The sequence below is a fragment of the Ambystoma mexicanum genome, chromosome 4p (assembly GCF_040938575.1).
Source record: "Ambystoma mexicanum isolate Mex_15411 chromosome 4p, UKY_AmexF1_1, whole genome shotgun sequence".
Classification (NCBI taxonomy): Eukaryota; Metazoa; Chordata; class Amphibia; order Caudata; family Ambystomatidae; genus Ambystoma; species Ambystoma mexicanum.
This window is the reverse complement of record NC_090927.1, coordinates 70,796,683-70,818,695: the sequence shown is the minus strand read 5'-3', so window position 1 is coordinate 70,818,695 and position 22,013 is coordinate 70,796,683. Positions and strand designations below refer to the sequence as shown.

Sequence of the window (22,013 nt, the reverse complement as noted above, 5' to 3'; positions counted from 1 at the left end):
GACTGCCACAATTGTTGCTTTGGTTTAGTGGGATTCCAACAATTCACATTGTTAGCCCGTGGAGAATCACTTCTACAAGGTGTAAAGTGTTTCTGTAACAGTTTCCTTTTCTCAGACAACGTTAAACATGTCATAGTTTTATCAGTATCCTCCGCCACTCCAGATTTGTTCCACTCTTTCCATTGTTTCGCTGTTGTCTCTAATTGCCGTTTTAAGGCAAGTAGGATTTAAATCTTCCCTTGAGGAGTCTCAACAGCTCACGTCAGCCTGATCGTTCTCTTCTAAGTATTCCGACAGATCTTCTAAGGGATCATTATCACACAAATATACCATGCCCCTGCTTGGCATTTTAGTTGGTTGTTCAACAGAGCTTTTCCTATTCACGTTACTTTGACCATCTCCTTTTTGGTCACATCCCTTAATTGTTAACCGACAATCTTTCACATAAATGTTTTGTTTCCTTTACGTCTTTGTTTTTGAGGTTCAGAAGCGGCTGTTGCCATCAAAACATTTCTTAGAAATGCTCTGGATCCATTTGTTTTTGGTTGCTGAGCCTTCTTACTATTTGTTCTTTTTAGCGGGATATTCTCTTTCAGAATTAAAGCAGAGCTCCCAGCCTCCAGTGTCTTTTGGATTTTTACTTTTAAATAGGTCATAGACCTTCTCATTTTGTATCGACGGGGGCTTAGTATTTGTTCCATCCTGATTTTCCTCGTGTACTTGGATTATTCATTATGAGTAATGGTTCATTGGCCTGAGATTGACTTATTGTTCCTCAGAGACCTAGCCATCTGAAATATTTAATGCACCTATCAGTGGTAGAGAGATCCTTACTATATCTTGCCGTATAGCTCCCTGTTTGGCAGGGTCTTTGCTGAAGACTTCTTGATGCAAAGTATTGTTCCCTGGTGTTTTCTTCCTGGGTTTTCCCCTTTCTTTATCTCCTGCACATTGGTTCCTTTCCTTTGTATGTCATGACGGACGTCCTCCCTTGATTCTCATTTATATTTAAGCTACTACAAGGAGTTTCTTTTGTTAGTTAAATAGTTGAGCTACTATTTTTCCTCATACATTTCAGGCTTTCAAGGAAGGCGTCCAAGATGTTTTCCTCTCTACGTGTTCACTTTGTGCTAGATCACTGAGTCTTGCTTGCCAGAGTGCTGAGCTTTCGGCTTCCTTGTTCAATGGGCAGTAAAATTTCATGGGGCCTCATTACGACCCTGCCGGTCCGTAAAGAACGGTGGTGGTAAAACTGCTGCCACCGTTCTTTCCGAACCGGCACATTGAGAGTCCTGCAGGCGGGAGGTGTCACTCCTGCCATGTCTGACCTGGCGGGTTTAACACCACCCGCCTGCAGGCAGACATGGAAACACCGGCTCTATCAAAGACAGAACCAGTGTTTCCATGGTCCCCATCCCCATGGAGTCCTATAGGACTCCATGGGAATGGGGACTTACAGAATTCCGCCTCCAAAATTCCCGGGTCACCGGGGTCGTAATGCCCTGGTAATTCCAGGAATCATGTAGACGGAATGGTAATACGAGTCCGGCGGTAACCTGCCGGTTTTTCCAGCTCGTTTACCGCCGGACTCGTAATGAGGCCCATCGTCCTTTAGGGTTGTATATACATTTTCATACTTTTTAAGCATAGGTGCCAGGGATATTGTCAGGGCTGCTGTTATGTTGTTGTGAATTTTTGCCCCTAAATCAGCCAGCATACATGGCCGAGACTTTTCCTCTTTTTGTGTGGTAACCAACAGTTCCATTGATGCAGACATTGGTGATTCAACGGATGTCTCTTCATGCGATAGCATCTTTTTTGAAGCACTTGCGTTTGGTTTTGTTATAGCTTTTGGATTCCAATTTGAAGGGTGGAGTTCCAGCTCATTATCACTACGTTGACAATCAAGATCTCTTTCCTGATCTATGTGGGGGTCAAGATGTACAACATGCATATTCGTTATATTTGGAGTAAATACAACTTGTTTTTCGAAAAGCCTTTGGTGTCCGCCTTCAAATGGAAATCTGAGGGATTGTTTAGATTTGTTCTTATTTTCTTTAGATCCATATTTAACCTTCTTTCAAACTTTGCGTCACATTCTACAATACATTTCTCTGCTGGCGTTTGCCTTTCCTACAATACACACACTTCATTGGGACTGTGAGGGGACGAGGTGCTTCTGGTGTCGTTGCATGTTACAACTTTGTCTCTTTTGTGTAAAGCCACCTTTTCAGAAGTTGTCAGAAAAAATTATTTTACTCTTGTTATGAGTAATACAGAATTCCATGGGTGCTATATTAGGTGTGTCAGTATCTGCATCTGGATTTAATTGTACTTCATTCTGTTTTTTCCAAATTTGGCTATTGTTTATTTATTCATTGAGTTGTTAATTTCATCCTCGGTGTTAGAGAAAGTCTAAGTAGAGAAAGGTTTTAGACCGCTATAGCCTGCACGCTAAAACCTATCATCACGTTTTATCGACAAAATGTTATACCCATTGTAACTCATGGGAACGAAGCAATGACTAACGCGGCTCAGATAAAGTGGCAAAGGCTGGAAGCTTCTTTCTGGTGAAAGATTCTGAAATTACCAAACAGCTACCCGATGGCCAGAATCAGATTTGAAGTTGCAATTCAGTCATGAACATCTGTTGTCCTATGGAAACAGCTGGACCTACTTTGTGAACTAGAAAACAAAATAAAACAACAGCAATCCAAATACTTTGAGATCCCCAATGCAATGAATAACACCATATTGAAAGCCTGGAAAAACGAGCTGGTATATCAACTGAACAATGAAGACATCACAATAGAAATGCTCATTAATCGTCTGCAACATGCCAAAGTCAAGATCCAGCAAAATGACTGGATCAAAAGAAAACAACATACACAATGAACCTCCAATGTGCAAGTGATATCCAAGTGATTAACAAACTTCCTCGATACTTGGCCCTGTTTCCGGATCTTTCTATTCAGGATATTTTCATGAAAATCTGTCTGAACATTATTCCGACCTGGTACAGACAAGTGAAAATAAGACAAATTCCTATGTCTGACCAATTCTGCCGTTTTTGTCTAGATCAGCAAGCACCTGAAACGCTGCACCACATTATTATGATCTGCCCAGCTCTCTCTCCTAAGAGAGCCCTTTATGGAGACTTTTTCAAGACATCTGCTTGGCAAACAGACGCTGACTCCAGATGGGCTATGATATTAATGTACACCATCGTACAATTTCTCTGCCACTTTCTGGCTCTGGATAAGCCAATGAAATAATGTGATGCAGCTTTGAACAAATTTTGTTTTAGTAGTATTGCTGCACTCGAGATAATGGGCTCAAACATTAAGTTAACTACTAGAAGAACCTTAAAAATGTTTAAATGAAACGTTTATGTTTTAAATGGTATCATTTTAATAAAAAAAATTAATAAAAAGCCTGCACCCTTCGGGGAGGTTTCCAACTCAGTACTGGTATTTCCAATTTCCATCCTTGGATGGTTCTGACCTCATTGAGGTTCCAAGGGTACGTGTTACTTTTGTTTGTGCAGTCCTTGATGTTTACCAGTCACTGACACATCAACAACCTGCGTTGTCCCCAGGGGCGAGCATACGCCAGGCCGGTGGACCTTTGAACTTAGCTGTTCTACAAGTTCATCGTCTGTCACATCTACTGTATCAATATCAGTGGGCTGTGTTTCTTCCGTGCCATTTGATTTGAACTCTTTTGCACTTTGGTGATCGTGTGTTGTTGGCTTGCCATCTAACGCCACCTCCTGAGCGCCCCACTTAGTCATTTCTTTTGGAATTTGGAGGGGCTTACTTTAAACATATTATTCGTTAAGTGTTTGTTTATGTATGGGTTACTGAGCAAGTACCAATAATAACCTAGTTAAAAGAGAAATCACTCCAGTGTGGAGTTCCACACGGAGTCAATTTACAAATCAGCAGAATTAACCCATATTTGGGATTTTCACGTGTTTTGTGGAGTACAGTCTTTTGATGTTTTATATATTGTGTGTTTAACTATGAATTTTATGTAACGTGATCATTTTAAGAGTGTTATAATTAAATAAATTAATGTATGAATAAATATATTCGGGAATATACGATTCCTGGTGTTTGTCACCTCTGTGGGTATATTGTACGGTGTTTACACCCTTTTTTTTGTTATATATACTATATGTTTATAGGTGGCAACATTGTTTCACTTACCGGGACTTGAGATGGCTGCTCGGAGGGCATATCAACTGGAGTTTTGAGTAGAAGCCGGTGTTGCTGTTTCAGTCCTAGCTGATCCACCTTGGTTCCAGGAATTGATATGCTACTTAGTTGTGAAGGGGCGAATTTCGTTTTTCTTTTTGCTTGTAAAGCGTGCCACAGATGTGAGTCAGACAGAAAGTTTCCACTGATAACTCTTCGCTTCTAGTGACCCCGGTTTCGCGCTGTCTACTCCACTGCAAAGAAGCTTTCACAACGGACAGTGGGCCTCATTACACGGTATGGCGCTATTAGCGCCATGGTTGCCGCCGGTACCGTACCGAGTCCGCCTTGGTGGATGGCGGAATTACCGCCCTACTCCAAGGTGAGCGTGGGCGGTAATTCCCCATTCACCAAGGCCCTTCCCCATTCCCATTTTTGCCCCATAGGGCATAATGGGAAAGGGTAAGGTGCTAATTACTGTACCGCAAATTGCGGTACCGTAATTAGCTCCGAGGTCCCTTTGCGGGTCCCGTCCTTAACGCCTAGAAAAACCAGGCGTTAAGGGAGGACCCCGCAAAGGGACCTCGTAGTAAGGCGGTAAGGGTTTACCGGTACCGGTGCCCTTACCGGTACCGTTAAACCCTTACTGCCTACCGTGTAATGAGGCCCAGTGTCTCTGGTCAAAGCAGCAGTATAATACGATGACAAGTTCCTTTCTCGAGGTGATGTTACCCAACTCTCAATGGGCGGTTAGAGCTTTACAGCTGTGAAGCTGTGTAACTGATACTTTGCTCACGACTTTGCGTGCGCTTCGCGCAGCGCACTCGTTTTATCCTTCAGGTTCCACCTAGCAGTGACAAGCTGAGCCGATGTTGCTCCCAGGCTTTGCAATAGATGCAAGCACGGTTTGAAGGATCACGGTGGACTCCGGGTTCACAAGGATAAAAAACAAATGGAAGTAGACCAAGAATATACAGACTCTGCCGTCTCTCTGTATAACTGTGAGACTTTGCTCACGACTTCGCCTTATTTTAATTTCTGCTTTCTGTTTCCAGCTGTCTCTACGGCTTTAAGACTTTTCGTAGAGACCTTCGATTAGGCAAACTGCTACTCTGGATTTTGCTTGCCAGTTCATAACACTGTGTTCATTCTCTTTCGCAGCTTATCGTCACTCGTGTAACTGTCACCCTTTGGATACTGCTGCACGCATTCCATCTTTATCACAGACCGGGCTCTTGTATCATCCTTCAACTCACCGGTTGTGTTAGCTGCTTCTTTCTTTGCTCTAGGAGTCAAGGCGGCTACCAATTCCGCCGCAGCACCTCCCCAACTCTTATTGTTCACCCGGGAGGGCAGCTGGTAACCTTGTAGCACTCTGAAGAGTTTCTCTCTTCTCCAGCCGGGTTGTTCTGCGTAACCCTATTGGCCTTTTAGAAGTAGCGATCTCTCGTAGAGGGGTTTCTGGCTTCCAGCCCCTTCTGTTCAGCCCCTCGGCTTGTCGCTCTTTTGTCTGATTGGCTGTGGAACTGCTCCTTCTCTTGCACCGCCTTGCTCAACGTGTCCCAGTGTTCCACCTTTTAACTGTGTGGGGAGAGTTCACAGGTATCAGGTGTACGTGAATAAAATCAAGTGCCTGACCCTGCCTGATCCCATTAGCGGGACATGGTCAGTGTATTGCATCGGTGGTAATCTTCTCAGTCTCGGATCTCATCTTCCTCTGCTCATTATTTGTGTAGGAATTAGGAGGTTTTTTTTGGAGCTGTAGTGTCCAAGAAAATAGGATGGGATAGTGGCATTGGAAAAGGGGGGGGTATAATGTCTTGCCATCGAGTGTCTTCCACACACACCCTGAGGACCCCTCGCCCTCCCGCACTGGTCCACCACCAGGGTCTGGATCCAAAGGCGAGGGCCGTGCCCTGGCCACCTGAACAAGGGATTCCCGCGGTCTAGACAGTGAAACACCCTCTGGTTTTTCACATGACCTCTACCTGTGGTCATTCATCAATCGCAACAGGTATAAGAAGCCTGGCTACACAAAGCAGGGAAGCAGAAAAGCTGGCTGGAGAGTGGGGAGCAGGAGACACAGAAGCCGAGTGCCATGTCGAGCAGGGGAGAGGGATGCAGAGGCTGGCCGTGAGCGGGTGTGGGAGACCTGCAAGCCCTCCTTGCCTTGCCGGGTTGCTCGCAGCAAGAGCTGTGGAGTGCTGAAGCACGCTCGTTGTTGGGACAGTTTTTCTGAAATCCAGTTAAGGGCTTAGTAAAACTGTTCAACTGGGGCAGTACAAGTCTCCACTGTTAGTATAAGGCTGTACCACCCGAGGTCAGGGCAGCATAAACAGAGCAGCCAGGCTTATTTTAGGAGGGGGACAGGACTGTAGAATCAGTACAAATGAAATTGTAATGCAAATGGTCCAGAGAAACACTGAAACACTATGTATTGTAAAAAGAAATAGTTTATTTAAATAAAAGTAGGCCCAGATAAATCTTGGGGGAAATAAGTACTGTCACATTATATATAACCACAATTATAAAAACACAACAGTATGGTTTAAAGTTCACAGACCAAAGCATAGACCCTATTTAGAGAACTAACAGCAGTCTAGACCTTTTCATACACATTCAGTATAGGTCACACCTATTCTTGGGGACTAAAAACCGTAAATTACTTTCAGATTACTTTACAAGGGGCAGTCCCAGCCCTAAAGCATCATGGTTCACGACCATACTTTTCAAAAGAAGCGCAAAAGCAGGGCAAAGATCTGAATGTTCTTGATGTCCCCTTGCCTCCCCCATGCTGTTGCAAGGCACCGGACATATGCTTCAGATTCAGATTTGTACTACACAGTGACTGTTCTCGGTGTCCCCATGCCGCCCCCATGCTGTCGCAAGGCACTGGACATATGCTCCAGATTTGTACGGCAAAGAGTACTTCCACCTCGGGCCACTGAATCTTGAAGGTGAGGAATCTACAGTGTCCATAAGGGACTCCGTGCCCATCGTCCGAGTTTGGCTCGAGTGCGGCCATCGGGAATCCAGCCCACGGTTCAAGCCGCGGTGTTACTCAGCCCCGGCTAGGGCTTCCCCGAACTCCGCCTGTGACAGAAATGAACAATTAATACAAAATAAAGGAACCAGTGAACATTAATTTTTTGCCACTTACACCTCGAAATCCGCTGAAAGGAAAATAAACTGTTCATATTTTAAACAGATTTACATCTGGTACAGTTAATAAAACACAAGCAGTATTTAATCTTCTTCCCAAGATTCCAAGTGCTAAATATATTGGCTAGCATGCTCAGTTAAGCTGCAAATATGTAAAATTGAGTCGTACTGGTGTCAACAGATGTCGGTGTCAGAATCAGTCCTTAACAGTGAACCGAGCAATAAGGCCTCAGACTGGAAATGTCAAGTTTTCAACAAAAAAAAAAGTTGTATTCATAGGATAGATACATATGCGGGACACTCCATCAACACCAGTGATGGGTTCTGAGTTGTATTAATGCCATCAGAAACACAAAAACTGTATTCTGCCTTGACATGAAACAGAGTGACTTCTTGATCAAGGCGCCACATATGGCGCTTTGACCAAAAATACATTTTCTTCAAAAAGCTGCCTTGCTTGTCAAATCACAAGATCCCAAGTGCTAAATATATTGGCTCGCATGCTCAGTTAAGCTGCAAATATGTACATTGAAGGTGGATTGGTGTCAACAAATGTTGGTGTCAGAATCAGTCCTCAACAGTGAACCGAGCAATAAGGCCTCAAACTTGAAATTTCAAGTTTTGGGAAAAAAAAAGTTATATACATAGGATAGATGCATATGTTGACCTTTGATTCATATGTGTAGTTTGGGTTGCATATATGACATCTCTGTTACACATGTGACGCTTTCCCGAAATGAGTTGATGCATATATACAACAAAAAATATAAATATATTTGTGTGCCTTTTTTTAACATTTGGAGATTTGGAGATATATATTCAATGCAGCTTGTTCTAAAGCCACGCAATAGTCTTTTTTTGCATTTAGTGCACTTCTCACAAAAATGTTGAACATTTTCACACTTTGCATCACCGGTGACAGAGATTAAATTGAGTTTTTTTCTGTGAGGGATGTACTTGGAGTGCTGAAAATTCATCTAAGAGTTCACTAGTTAACAAGCCATTGCAGCCATCTAATTTAAATTCAGCAAACATGAAATACATTTTTGAGGCTCCAAGGGGGACAAACGCAAAATCTCACCCGACACAGAGTTCCATTGCATCAGACCGAAAAAGCCCTTCGACACAAATAGTGGATTTTTTCTTTCCTGTGCACTTATAAACATTCAATGCAGCTTGTTTTAAATCCCCTGAATACAGTTTTTATTTGTTACACTTCGGGCTTCCCTGCGGGCTTCCTTGCAGAATACGACTCCCTTACAAGCTCCTCTGTGGAGCAGATACAGGTTGCCATGGCGCCTGCACAAACGTTGCCATGGCGCCTGCACAAACTACGACGGAGTCCGTGTCAGCTGACACGTCCTGTACGTGGAAGACGTACGGCAAGACACGCCCCCATACAGCTTTAAAACCACCGTCTTTCAAGGGGCTCGTTGCTGCTAATTAGCGTTACAAGCTACAACGGTTACGTCCGTTTACTCCTTCGTGTTTCCTCCGCACAAATTCCTAATCTGCTTACCTGCTTCTGACTCTTGCCTGGCTTCTGGATTGGCTTTCTACTGACCGCTACGTTTCTGACCCGGACTTCTCCTGTTTTGGCTTGCCTCCTCCTTTAATCCTGTCGTGCTCGCCTGGCTTTTGACACGGAACGTTATTGGATTATTCTTCCTGCTGCCTCTTTCGGTACCTCATCCCAGCTAGCTGTTACCAGACGCGGAACGACTTTGCCCTCCTCACAGGTGACTTGCTATCAACCACCCGGAACTCTTCCACGCCTTATCTGGATGCGTGTGTGCTCAGGTACCTATTTATAGTTGGTAACTCCATCTCTGCTATTGAAATCATTTCTCTACAGCCTTGATTGGATATTTTTCTTTTGCTGGATTTTTGGACATTGAGTGATCTACCCTGTCTTGTGAACTTGTCTTCAAGTCCATATAAACGCTTTGCTGATTCTGCACCAACCCGGCACTAGTGCGACCCTCGTGCCGCTCGGGTTAATTTCCCTATACTAACATTCCTGTTTGTTGTTTTCTACTATCGTTGTCTCCTGTTTCCTGGACTATTTTCCATCCTCAAAATAACCATATTTCAGGTTGGTTGTTATTGGTTCAATACATTAGGAAGTCTCTTTGGAATTCTTTCCACTCACTGTGGTTACTCATATTTTTGTAGATCACCCCGGGGGAAGCTCCACTCCGATACTTACCTAGGTATTTTCTGTATTATACTGCTGTTCTGATTGCTTGGTTTATTCTCAACACTGTATAATATCTTTGTATTCTTTTGCAGTATTGGTGGTGTATGTTCTCCCCACTCTTTTATTCAATTGATACCTCTGTCTGTCCCAATCAAAACAGCAGAGAGGTACATTGTAGAAAAGAGCCCCTCTTTGAGGAAGCCTGAGTCTTGTACTCGGGGGAGCTGGGATAGAAGGCTGAATATTGATTCTTGTACAACCACCATCTCCAAGGTCACTCATCCATGTCTTGGGCCTACTTCGGAGTGGTGGGTAACATTTTTGTGCATTTCTCATAAGCCCTTGCACATCATCAGCAGGTCCTGATCGTATGTGAGACTGCCCATTACGAGAAAGCGGCACATGTCATGCACAAACATCGCGCAGAAACGAAAAGTGACTCCCAGAAATCCTGACCTTTTGAATCAAGTCCAGTTTTTGGGCCAGTATGTTTTTATAATTTTCCATCTATCTTCAACAAAATCCCTTGGAGGGCGCAAGCATCGCATATGATGCTCTCTGAAAAAATACACCCTGGATATTTTTTTTTTTACAAGCAGATTGAGGTTCAAATGAACGTGGTGTACTAAAACATTAACACACACTACTTATTTTTCTGTGCTGGAGTTTCCTACTATACCATATTAAAAAATAACATTTTACACACACAGACAGAATCACGCAACCTCTTTAAAAAATACATTTTCTAAAAATCTCAGTCGCTAATACCAAGGAAGTTGTTTCACCGCTTATTGAAATAATCCACCAATCATCAGGTGTTAATGAAGTAAATCGATCTAAAAAAAGGTCCAAAGTGCATAGTTCTCAATGATGCTAGTCCCATGCAAAATAACAAAATGTGATGCAAAGTTTCCTTCTCCTCCATCTCACTGCAATATGTGCATACAGCGTCATTTATCCCACTCTCTGAGTGGCATAACAAGACCTCCTTGGTAGGGAGTAAATTCAGCTTTATTCTAGTAAACTGCGTTCTATAATGGCTGTTTGGAAATTTGAAGAGATATTTGGGGACTGATCCATAAGGCTTAACCTCATGATGTAGATGGTAGAAAAGCGCAAACTTTTTTTGCTTCCTCTTGTGTATTAATCCAATCTGCTTTCCATATTTTCAGTTTAACCATATTTGGGTTGGAGATCAGATCCATCTCCGTAGCCCTTAGTTTCACTAGTAGACCTTTGTAGTCCAGCCCCCAGTCCTTTAAAATATTCTCAATGCCGTGAACTAGGGCATTTCTCAAAATTTGGAATATTGCTGGTGCGTTGTGATCTAAACACTTCCCGAACAAAGATAGGGTTTTCCAACACAAAGGGCCTTCAAGGATATCCATTCGATTTCATGGTGTATAATCTGAATAGGTGTGGACCTAGGCAGGCCCAAGACATTCTTCCAGAATATACCATCTATAATCTGCCATATTGTTTGAGGTAAACCCAATAGTGTCTCAGATCCGTATGTTAAAGCCTCAGCCGCTTTCAGCTTATAAAACTACACTACAGGTAATATGGAGGAAAGACAGACTTTTTGATTTAATATTACTGCTTGGCTTGCCCCATTTATTTGCTTTTGCTCATACTGGCTTCTCACTGCACTTGTCAGCTGTGCTCGTATTTACACAAATCCCCAAGTACTTGAATGTTTCTACCTGCTCAACATTCTCTTTCCTCAATCTCCACCTGAAATACTCCTTTCCCCTTATGTAATTCGACCTCAGGGTCAGGACTTTAGTTTTTTTTAGCTTTTATCGCCAGCCATATGTCCAGACATATTCTTCCAATTTATCGAACTGTTGCTATAATCCCATAGCAGTTTGGTCCAAGATGATCAAATCGCCAGTGTACAGCATATATAGATAATCTGTTTACCCTCTATTCTCAGAGGAAAGCTTTTCGCCTGCCCTTTGATATCACCTATGTCTGCGATGAACAGATTGAACAGTGCGGGTGCCAAAGGGCAACCCTGTTTTTGTCCTCTAAATATTTGTATCTCCTCTGAAAGTATTTCTGCAGTGTTCAAACTCACTCTTAGAAGTTCCTGTATGTAAGTCTTGTCTAATAGGTTTCGGGACAGTTCCAATTTAGCATTTCTTCCCACAAACTATTCCCGTCCACACTGTCAAACGCTTTTGCAAGATCTACAAAGCATAGGGTATTTTTGTCTTTTTACTCAAAGCTCTGCCCTTGAGGATATTTATCAGAACAATATTGACCCCTGTCCCAAACCCCTTGACGAATCCTGTTTGGAAAGTGTCCTTTCGTTTGGCCATCACAATCCACTCCCTCAAGCGACTCAAAACCAAAGAGGCAAATTGTGGTAGAACTGTGAAACACATAAGATGTCCTGGCAGGGGAGTACAACAAGGAAGTTGAGAATTGTATAAACATTCCTGGCAGGAGAGTATACCAGGTGATCTAGCAACACCTTAAGAGAAGTCCTGGCAGGCGAGTACACTAGACAGCTGAAATTGTATAAAGATTCCCGGCAGGGGAGTATACCAGGCGATTGGCAAAGTTACAAGAAGTGCTACAGACAGACTGTTACAGAACTTATTGTTTAAACCACAACTTTGTGAGTCCAGAGAAGACCCAAAGGAACTGTTAGCTAAAGAGACATTTTTGCCATTCTATTTAAGAATCCAGGGGAAGGGAACCACCCTCTGCATCCAAGGGTCTTTTACTTGGATAACATTCTCATTGGAGTCATTCTTATTCTTTTGGTTTTGAACATGTTTTGCCAACATTAAGTTAAAGACATTTCCTTGCAAATTTTGTTGTTTTTGTTTATAGTGTGAGGGTTAGGATAGGACGTTTTGGACACAAGGACAGCTTTTCAGTTATTGACATCCTGACACACAGATCCTTAGTTTTTAGTTTCTAGGTGGGAAGTTCCTCTTTATTATAGGGTCAGAGAGGTATTTTCCCAACACCTTTTATGTAATAAAATGTCTTCTCTTGAGAACAAGACAACTTTGTGCCCGGCTTTCATTTCGGACTTCTCTCTGTATGTTTGTATTTGGTTTATTTGTGGTGCACATATACACCCAGAATGGGCTTCTTGCCCCTAGACTGTTGGAGCACAACCAATAAAAGCTAAGAATAAGGCTGAGGATAGAGCCAGACCAGGCAACTGCAACAGTTCAGGAAATGGTTAATGGGTGTAAGCGAGTTCCACAGACTGTGGGCCAGAACTGAGAAGGATCTCTAGTCTGTTGATCCTGTAAAAAACAGTAAACTATCAGCCACAAAGCGAACGTGGCCTTTGGGAGAGAGCGATAGAGTGCGAGCGAGTGAGTGAGAGAGAGAGAGCGATTGAGATTGATGAGAAGAGGGAAAGATGGGCCCTATTGCTAGAAACAGTGATGAACCTGTCAGTGGACTTTAAACTGGATATGCTGCTTGATAGGGAGCCACTCAAATTAAATAAGAGGCATGCTTTTTCAGTGATGGCGTGTTTTAATAATTAAACCTGCTGCTGCAGTTGTCTACAGCCTGGTAGCCCCAGATAAACTGAGTTACCACAGTCCATCCCCAACTGAACAATGGCATTGGTTGTGAATACCTGAAGGCAGTGGGACAAAACAATTAACACTTTGCCAACCTAGAGACTATGTTGTGTTGCTCAGGCTCTCTGGACCTTTCCTTCCACATGTGTTAGTCTCTACTCCCCCTTCCTCTCTCTATCCTACACCTCTGATGCCTCTTAGGGCTCTCCAACTATGGCTCAGTTTCTCAACTTCCTCCAACTTTTCTCTGAGGTTCTGCCTTTCACCCTATTTCCTCTTCTTTTTTTTCCCTTAGCTTTATATCTCTTCTCCCTTCCAACTCCAACCTTTTCCTTATGTTCTGCCGATTCTCCTCTCTCTTCCACTGTCCTCCTTCAACCTCTCTCAACTTGCTCCCCTCTCTCTGAGTACTTACAAATGTCTTCCAGACTCTGTCAACATGGGGTGGTCTGAGCCTGCTCTTATATTGATGGGGAAAATGATGGGGAATACTAATTCAGGTCAATGACTCCTTGGACTGGTTGCCCCCATTTATTATTTTGAAGTGCGTGCAGGATTGACCCTTCTCCATTAAGACCGTCTACTCACTAATCCCATAAGTTAGGGATTTCAGGTGTGTCTGGTTACATCCTATTAGCATGATCTCATTTGCATAAACTGCTGCAGCCTCACATCCATGGCCACCATCGTGGAGAAAATTGTGGTTTTCACACCCCAGAGTGTCATGCACCACCTCCCCTGCCCACTCACATGTGATTATGTCACAGGGGTCTTCTGAGCTTGTCACGTTTTGGATGTATCAGGAGGAGGGGTTGGGAACCTCTCCAGAGGACCTGATATTGAGGTGGTCTAACGAGAAGCTGAAATCGCCTACAATGTTTTTAAAGAAATAGTATTCTAAAGTTGTGCGTTCAGACGGGTGTCAATTGCCATGTGTGGGTGGCTTAGGTGCTATGCTTATTGTGCATTGAACAGTGTGTTATTGAGGAAAACACTCAGAAAAGCTTGATGAGGTCTCTCTCTCTGTGTCCCTCTTCCCGCCCCCGTCCCAGGGTCTCCAGTATTGTCTGGTAAGGAGGATAGCAATGCAGTGTGCCTCTGTGTGAATACAGAGCTGGGGCCCATGATGTATCCACTCCGTGTAAGGAAAGCTTTCCCTGCTGGGGTCCTATTCTGCCGATGAACCCTCTGGAACTAGATTCCATTTTCCAAATGGGGCCACCAGAACTGGGTACAGTGGCACTGAAGGGCAGTTCATTTCCAGCTGGGGATGTTATGAAGATCAGTGCTCGGTACTGGAGACATGATTTGCACACCATTGCTCCTCCTGCCCATTTGCCTGTTGGCATGCTGCAATGTCTAGCTAGGAAGAATGAGATGGACAAGTAAGGGTGCAGATGACTCAAGAACCCAGGTTTTAGTGATCGTAAGGAAATGCAGATTGTGATCTAGTACCAAATAGGTTGAGATCTGAAGACTGGCAGATCAAATGTTGAGGCATAGTGAGGTGCAATGGATACATTGAGTAGGTAGTGGATTTTTTAGGTGTCTTCTGCTGTTGAGGAGGGCATGTAGTTCTAATCACTCTTTAGGTGCACCTGAAAGATGTAATTGTTGAGATGTGGTACATTGGCACTTGTTGGTACAGCTGAGGCGAAGATGTAGGCATCAGTGGTTTGATTGTGGTGTAGATTGGGTGTGGCATCTTTGTCTACTCTTCAGGAGTCAAGTTCTAAGAAATGATCAGCTTTTTCCCACTTGCCTCAAACTAATCTATATGAAAATCATCTCAGAATATGTGTCCCTGTATCCCTTCTCAAAATGACCATATGAGCCAAAATACACATGCCATGTTACTTTTAGAAAGCTAACATGTCCTTTTGCTTTTTCAGCTGACTAAAGCATACAGAAAGGAGCAAGATGGCAGCCTGTTAATGGGCCTCAAAACACCAACAAAATTAAAAGGTTTACTAGGAAAGAAAACTAAGATGTCCAGTAGCTCCAACAATGGCATGGTTTACAGAAGCAGAGGATGCCCAAAAACCTCAAGAACAAGGAGTGGGGAAAGCTACTTCTGACGGGGATTTCTAGTGTCACAGAACCACAATCATATGCAGAGTGTCGGTTTAATCAAGATAATGGTTTCTTACCCATTACACGCATTGGGTAAGGCGCTATAACAAATGATGAAATGAACAAATGAATGAAAGAAAACAACGTACATGGATCAACAGGTTACTTGATGCAACTCATAAAGCATTCATTTATAAGGCACACACTATTTACAAAAGGATAAGAATGCTGAATACATTCTATCACTGCTTTCTACAAAACCCTACATGCCTAATTTGGATACAGTGACCATAAGAGAAAATCATATGGATGTGCTTGTTGTGAGAAAAACATGGACCCTAAAATTAACCTGATTCAGCGTGAAAGAAAAATCACTGGAGAAGACTTCTTAAATGAAAACTGGAAGGATCAAGAAACAAGTGCAGCTTATTTTAAATTGCTGATAGAGGTGGCAGCACATGAAACCTTAAGACGAGCTATCCTTCACTAAAAGCAAGTATAAAGAAAGTTACTGTCTGAGGATAATATTGAACATTATGGATTTTCTGACTCTGGAACAAGGATATTGATATTTTATTTCTATCGCGCTCATACCCAAGTGTTTCAGAGCGCGACAAGGCAAGGGAGGGGAACAGGGGAGAAACAAAACAACGATCTTACTAGGCCCAGTGACATTGAGAACAAGAATAGGTTTGCAATGATATTATTGGTCAACAAAACGTAACTTGGAGAAATGAACCCCCCAAAAAAACCCCATCAGTGCAGTAAATGTCAGAGAAGTTTCATTTACAAAAGTCTGCTAGATCTGCATGAGAGATCCCACACAGGAGAACAACCTTACCAGTGCATTGAATGTCAGAAATGTTTCAGTTCGAAATGCAATCTAACACGACATCAGAAAATCCATACAGGAGAAAAGCCTTACCAGTGCACTGAATGTCAGAAAAGCTTCAGTCAGAAATCCAGTCTAACTCTGCATGAAAGAACCCACACAGGAGAAAAACCTTACCAGTGCACTGAATGTCAGAAAAGCTTCATTTACAAAAACTATCTAACTGAACATGAGAGAACCCACACAGGAGAAAAACCTTACAAGTGCACTGAATGTCGGAAATGTTTCAGTCGGAAATACTATCTAAATCTACATGAGAACACCCACACTGGAGAAAAACCTTATCAGTGCAGTGAATGTCAGAAAAGCTTCAGTCAGAAAAGCAGTCTAAGTCTTCATGAGAGAACCCACACAGGGGAAAAACCTTATCAGTGCAGTGAATGTCAGAAAAGCTTCAGTCAGAAAATCACTCTAGCAGAACATGAGAAAACCCACACAGGAGAAAAACCTTACCAGTGCACAGAATGTCAGAAAAGCTTTACTTACAAAAACAATCTAACTCAACATGAGAGAACCCACACAGGAGAAAAACCTTACAAGTGCACTGAATGTCAGAAATGTTTCAGTCAGAAACGCTATCTAAATCTACATGAGAACACCCACACAGGAGAAAAACCTTATCAGTGCAGTGAATGTCAGAAAAGCTTCAGTCAGAAAATCACTCTAGCTGAACATGAGAAAACCCAGACAAGAGAAAAGCCTCATCAGTGCACTGAATGTCAGCAAAGTTTCAGCCATAAACACAATCTAAATCGACATTAGAGAATCCACATGGTGAAAAACCCATATCCATGCACTGAATCTCAAAGAAGCTTTAGTCGGAAAATCGGTGTAATGCAACATGAAAAAACCCACATTGGAGAAAAACCTCACTTTAACTCAACACAAGAGAACCGACAATGGAGAAAAAAACCTTATCAGTGCAAAACCTCACACAGCAGAAAAACATTACCAGTTCCTCGAATGTAAGGGAAGGTTCTGTTACGAAATTAATCTAGCTCAACCTGAAATAACTTCCACACGAGAAAAACCTTATGTGTAAACAGCATGCCAGAAAAACGTAGTTTACTCCAATATTCGAGAATCCACATGAGACAAAAAACTTTATTTAATATTTCCAAAGCAGGACCTTCAGTAATATAGATTTTATGTTTGTATATGTGAATCCATTCAGAGAAAACCTTCATCGGTGCAATGAATGTCAGAATGCTTTTCTAAATGAATATTTTTCTAACTCCTTCCTCGTATGATATGATATGGCATTTATAACGCGTCTGTACACAAGTGTTTCTAGGTGCAACAAGACAAGGAGGGAGAAATAGAGGGAGGACAAAACAACGACCTTACTAGGCCCTGTGGAAAACAGATCGCGCAAGTTCATAGAACCCACAGAGGAGAAATCCTTCTCAATGCTTCCAATGACAGAAAACATTAAGCCATAAAAAGATTAACTACACACGAGAGAATCGACATAGGAGAAAAAGCTTGAATGCAGTGAATGTCAGAAGAGCATCAAAAGGAAAAGCCCCTGACACGCTGTGAGAGAATCCACACAGGAGAGTAATCCCGTGTTTCAGAAAACCTTCATTCATAGAACAGATTTAACTCTGCACCGGACAACCCGTACAGTGGAGAAACTAATGCAGGCTTTGAATGCTGCATAATATTCAGCCAGATAAGTCATCTGAGTTGACGTGAGTGACCCCAGACTGGATATTCATAGGAGAACAATACACCAAGAGACAAGCAATCATACCTGATCAAGTGATGCTTACCTAGCACAGTCAGAATACAGAACCTGCTTGGGAGGAAATGGCAGCTCGGACATCCAGCACCTCCCCGACCGCTCAACAGTTGGGCAGTAATCGATGATAATCGTCAACATGTTCAACTTACTACCACAGGGGTGAGTTCAGAGGCAGATAATCAATGTTCATGTTAAAAGAAGTGTATAAATCAGGGCAGCCTTACTCCAAAGGAGGCTCAGCCTGCAGTTCATCCAGTTGAACTTTAAAACTCAGATGTCTTTGAACATTCCCTAGATGAGATCCGAGAAGAAACCACTTCCATATAAACATATACATGTACAAGTAAGGCACATGCAATTAAAAACAATGTTTCGAACAGCCTAGAGATCAGAAGCATCAGCTGTGATGAAAAAGGTCTAAAAAGCAGCTAGCAAGCATTTAATGAAGTTAATTTGGATATATTCAAACCTCTGGAAGAAAAACATGCTTCTGGAATACACGACTAGATCAAACAGCCTGAAGCTGAGAGCAGCGCCAGAAAATAGTGAAAATAATTCAGGGACGCTTACAAATTCCTTTGTCGTCTTTACTGTTGTAATGTCAAAACAAACTCAAAAAGAAGGTGGTGATCAAAGCATTTACAGTGGGAAGCTGAAACTGTACTTGAACTTCCGCAGACTGATTTAAGCTACTTATTTAAGATAATCAGACCTAAGAAGTCCTGTTTAAATCTACAGGTTGTGCGATTGTCCACTGGCACAGCCCTTAAGTGAATTTCTATCAGGATTTTCCAGGTGAACAGTAGGTTGGGGGACATTTTGTTAAGTCTAAATTGCAGGGAGGGGACCAGCAACATGTGAAATATGGAGAACTGCAGTCCACTCCACACAATCTTTTGAAATGTTGACTTCTAAGTGTAGGAAATGTATGTAACGCCTAGTGGGGGGCATTCACAATGGTTTACTATGGAATCCTCCAGATTTTGGAAAGCGCTAAACGCTATACATATTCCCTAGGAATCCAATGGTTTGTTCCCTGTATGAAAATCCCTTCCTGGTGAAAAACAATAGTGTCTTAGCAAGCACGCAAGTCCAAAATGAGGATCCCGTTCTGTGCACCCACTCTGCCTGCCAAAACTATGAAAATTGCTTGCACTGCAAAAAGAGGTGTTAAGCCAGATATAACACCTGTACGTCTAGTTTTACCACCAATGTATACACTCTGGCAGTTCTAAACATTTTCCTCCCAAAGTTATTTAGAATGGGCTCCTGCAGATGGGATCAATATTGGTGAAATACATTTAGCCATTGTTACAAGCATGCAATATATATTTAAGAGAAACTACTGACTTTTTAAATAAACTTTGTGAACTCAATTTTGAGGTAAATAGTCACATCTTGTTCACAATGGATGTAACTAGCATATGTACCAATATCTTTCATCCGTTCGGACTTGAGGGAATGGAGCTTGCGAGAAATGCATTCCTTCTCATGGCAAGTGCTTCTTATTCTGTTCTCATTAGTCTCCAAGTTAATATGTCATTTTCAAATAGTCTTTTGTGACTTCTCGTAATAGCTCACACAACTCTCGCAACAGACCTTTGCTGCTCCCTTTATTTGGCTCAATAACCTTCCTTGAATCTGATTGGTTCCTTAGGTTAATCTTGAAAGGGTTTGCATATTCAGGCAAAATAAGTCTCACTGAGATTCTTATCCCTCTGGTCTGTATATTTCCCCTCTCTCTCTCCTCTGTAATCTATTGTCAGTTATTATTGGTGAATGCTTCTTGGGCCTTCTGCTCCTTATCGTCTGTTGTTCTTGTATACCATTCATTCACTTCACATACAGGGTGAATGCTGTACTTTCTTGCAATCTGTTTATCGTAAAGGCTTCCCCGCCTTTCTCACTATGTATGCAGTGCGTTTCAAACTTTTCTACAGTTCTCTTTCTCTCCCTTTTAGGATGGGTTATGATTCTCTTTCTTTGACCTAGGCAGTACAAGCTTGTCAGATGTAATTTCTCACTTTGCTTGTTTCTAGTGGGACGAGTTTCAACTTTCTTCTAATGATTCCTGTCTCGGTTCCCTTTCCTCGGTTACCTTCTTGTTCAGGTGGGAATGTCTCAGGGTTGCTTTTGGTTCGGGTCTCTCCAGGCGTTCTCCCTTCTTCGTTCATCTCCCTGCTGGTGTCCTTTCCAGAACTGGATCGTTTTTTGGCTGTTTATATACAGACATCACATACGTTAAAACTATAAAATCTTTTCAATCAATCATTCCATGTATCACATGCAGTCATTAATTAAATGTATACAAATTTTGAATCATAAAAAACTCAAGTATCGTTTAATACTGGCCATATGTCAGATCCTCTAAAATATCTACATATTTAAGATAACATTTGGCCATGTAAATAATCAAGTTTGTTTTTCCCTCCATCAACATGTCCCATTTGCTTTCCATTTCATCACAGTTCATCATGTTGTCAATAGATTTAATAGCTTTTTTGTAGTCCAAATACACTTTCACAGTGGATTAAAATGTGTTTTATGGCCTCAATGGGCCTCATTACAAGTTTGCCAGTCCGCAAACAGTACCGTTAAGCTTGCCAGTACCGTTGTTTCCGGACCGGCAAACTACGAGTCTGCGAGCGGGTGCCTTTCAGCCCGCCAGGTCTGACCTGGTGGGCTGAAAGGTACCCGCTCGCAGACTTTGATGGACGCTTTAACGGTGCCGGTGCATCCGTCCTCCCCATTCCGATTGAGTCCAATAGGACTCAAATGGGAATGGGGAGTACAATTTTCTGGCGCCCGGGATTGGGCAATTACCGGGTCCACCGGGGCTGTAATGTCCTGGTAATTGACATTACCGGCACGGCTACCGCCAGGGTCGTAATGACCCCCAATGTCCTGATAACCACAAAGATGAAACGTTTGCTGATCTTTACTTAAACCAATCTTGGGACCACATATCTCGAGTAGATTGGTAATATTGAATCTTAACACTAAATATTGATGGATTATATAGCCGTTTGGATATGCTACTATGTAGTTAGGTTTTAGGTCACGTTCTAACCAATATTGGACAAAGGTACCACTGTTAGTATTAGTAGCTAACTGAACGATCATTTTTCAATCTATACTTTAACAATTTTTTTAAAGCCAAAAGACGATCTCCTTTTTTTTGGTTGTACAAACCCTGTTTCCGAATGCTTGTATCTAGCTTTTAGCCTACTCAGTGTACCAAACCGTTCATGGTTGGCTAGATTCAGGTATGCCTTAAAGACATCTACTATTATTGTGCCTTTATTGATACTACCCAGTTTTGCATAGCACATAGCCATTCTACAGTTGTAGTCGACATATATACTTTTATGCTCAAACTCTAGATATAGATATTCTACGGAAAGGTTACGTGGTATTTTGAATAGGAACCTTAAAATCTTTGCTTCCAACTTACCTATCTGCAATAAATACTACTCACCCCAGGCCTCTACTGCGTAGAGCATGCAGGGGACTGTTATGGATGTATACAGCATTAGTATTGTGTGTATAGACCATCCACCTTGTCTAACAATAAATGCGCTTATGGTTTATGCACGTTGCATGCAATTTAGCATGTTGGCCTCCCAGTGGAGTTTCCAGGTAACTTTATTGTCTATGAGCACACTTAAATATTTGTGGCAACTCACTATTTCAATGGTTTCAAGATTTATCTTCCAGGTATTGTTTCGTTTGGTCTGCTTTGTTTTACTAAATACTATTATTTTTGTTTTATCGATGTTTATTCATAACCCATTCTCTCTCGCATAAGTTCCCAGAGCGTCCAACATACACTGTAATCGCTTTGGAATGTGATCTAAGATGAATAGGTCGTCTGCATAGCCCAGCCATCCCACCATTAGTGCTCAATCTTTATTGGACATGCCGCACGATTGTCTGATGCAAGACTTAAGTCGGCCAAGTACAAATTAAATAGTGTGGCAGCCAATATACAACCTTGCTTGACTCCTCTCTGTGTGCAGAAGGCGTCAGACAACCTACCTTGTGTCAAGACTTGATGGTCGTGTAGATGATGAAACCTCCGTCCCCAAGTACCACACAGACAAGTATAGAATATAACTGCCCGTGCAATCTTTGGGGCCACAGGTGTGGAGTGTCGTCAGCCTGGAACCAGGAACGCCGG

The 22,013-nt window shown here is 42.3% G+C and overlaps 1 protein-coding gene and 1 long non-coding RNA gene across 2 annotated transcripts in view; one reads left to right on the top strand and one right to left on the bottom strand.

Annotated features, from left to right (window-relative positions):
• LOC138453007 (zinc finger protein 850-like) overlaps nucleotides 1-22,013 on the top strand; it is a 292,011-nt gene that overhangs the window by 27,739 nt on the left and 242,259 nt on the right. Inside the window, exon 2 of the mRNA XM_069605414.1 lies at nucleotides 15,014-16,720. Within this exon, the coding sequence (XP_069461515.1) occupies nucleotides 15,928-16,720 (793 nt within the window). The 5' untranslated portion in view covers nucleotides 15,014-15,927. The remainder of the gene's footprint in view (nucleotides 1-15,013; nucleotides 16,721-22,013) is intronic.
• LOC138453009 (uncharacterized) lies at nucleotides 6,635-20,044 on the bottom strand. The gene is made up of 2 exons (XR_011260350.1): nucleotides 19,932-20,044; nucleotides 6,635-7,292 (listed from the first exon to the last, which is right to left on the bottom strand). It is a non-coding gene; the product is annotated as an uncharacterized lncRNA (long non-coding RNA).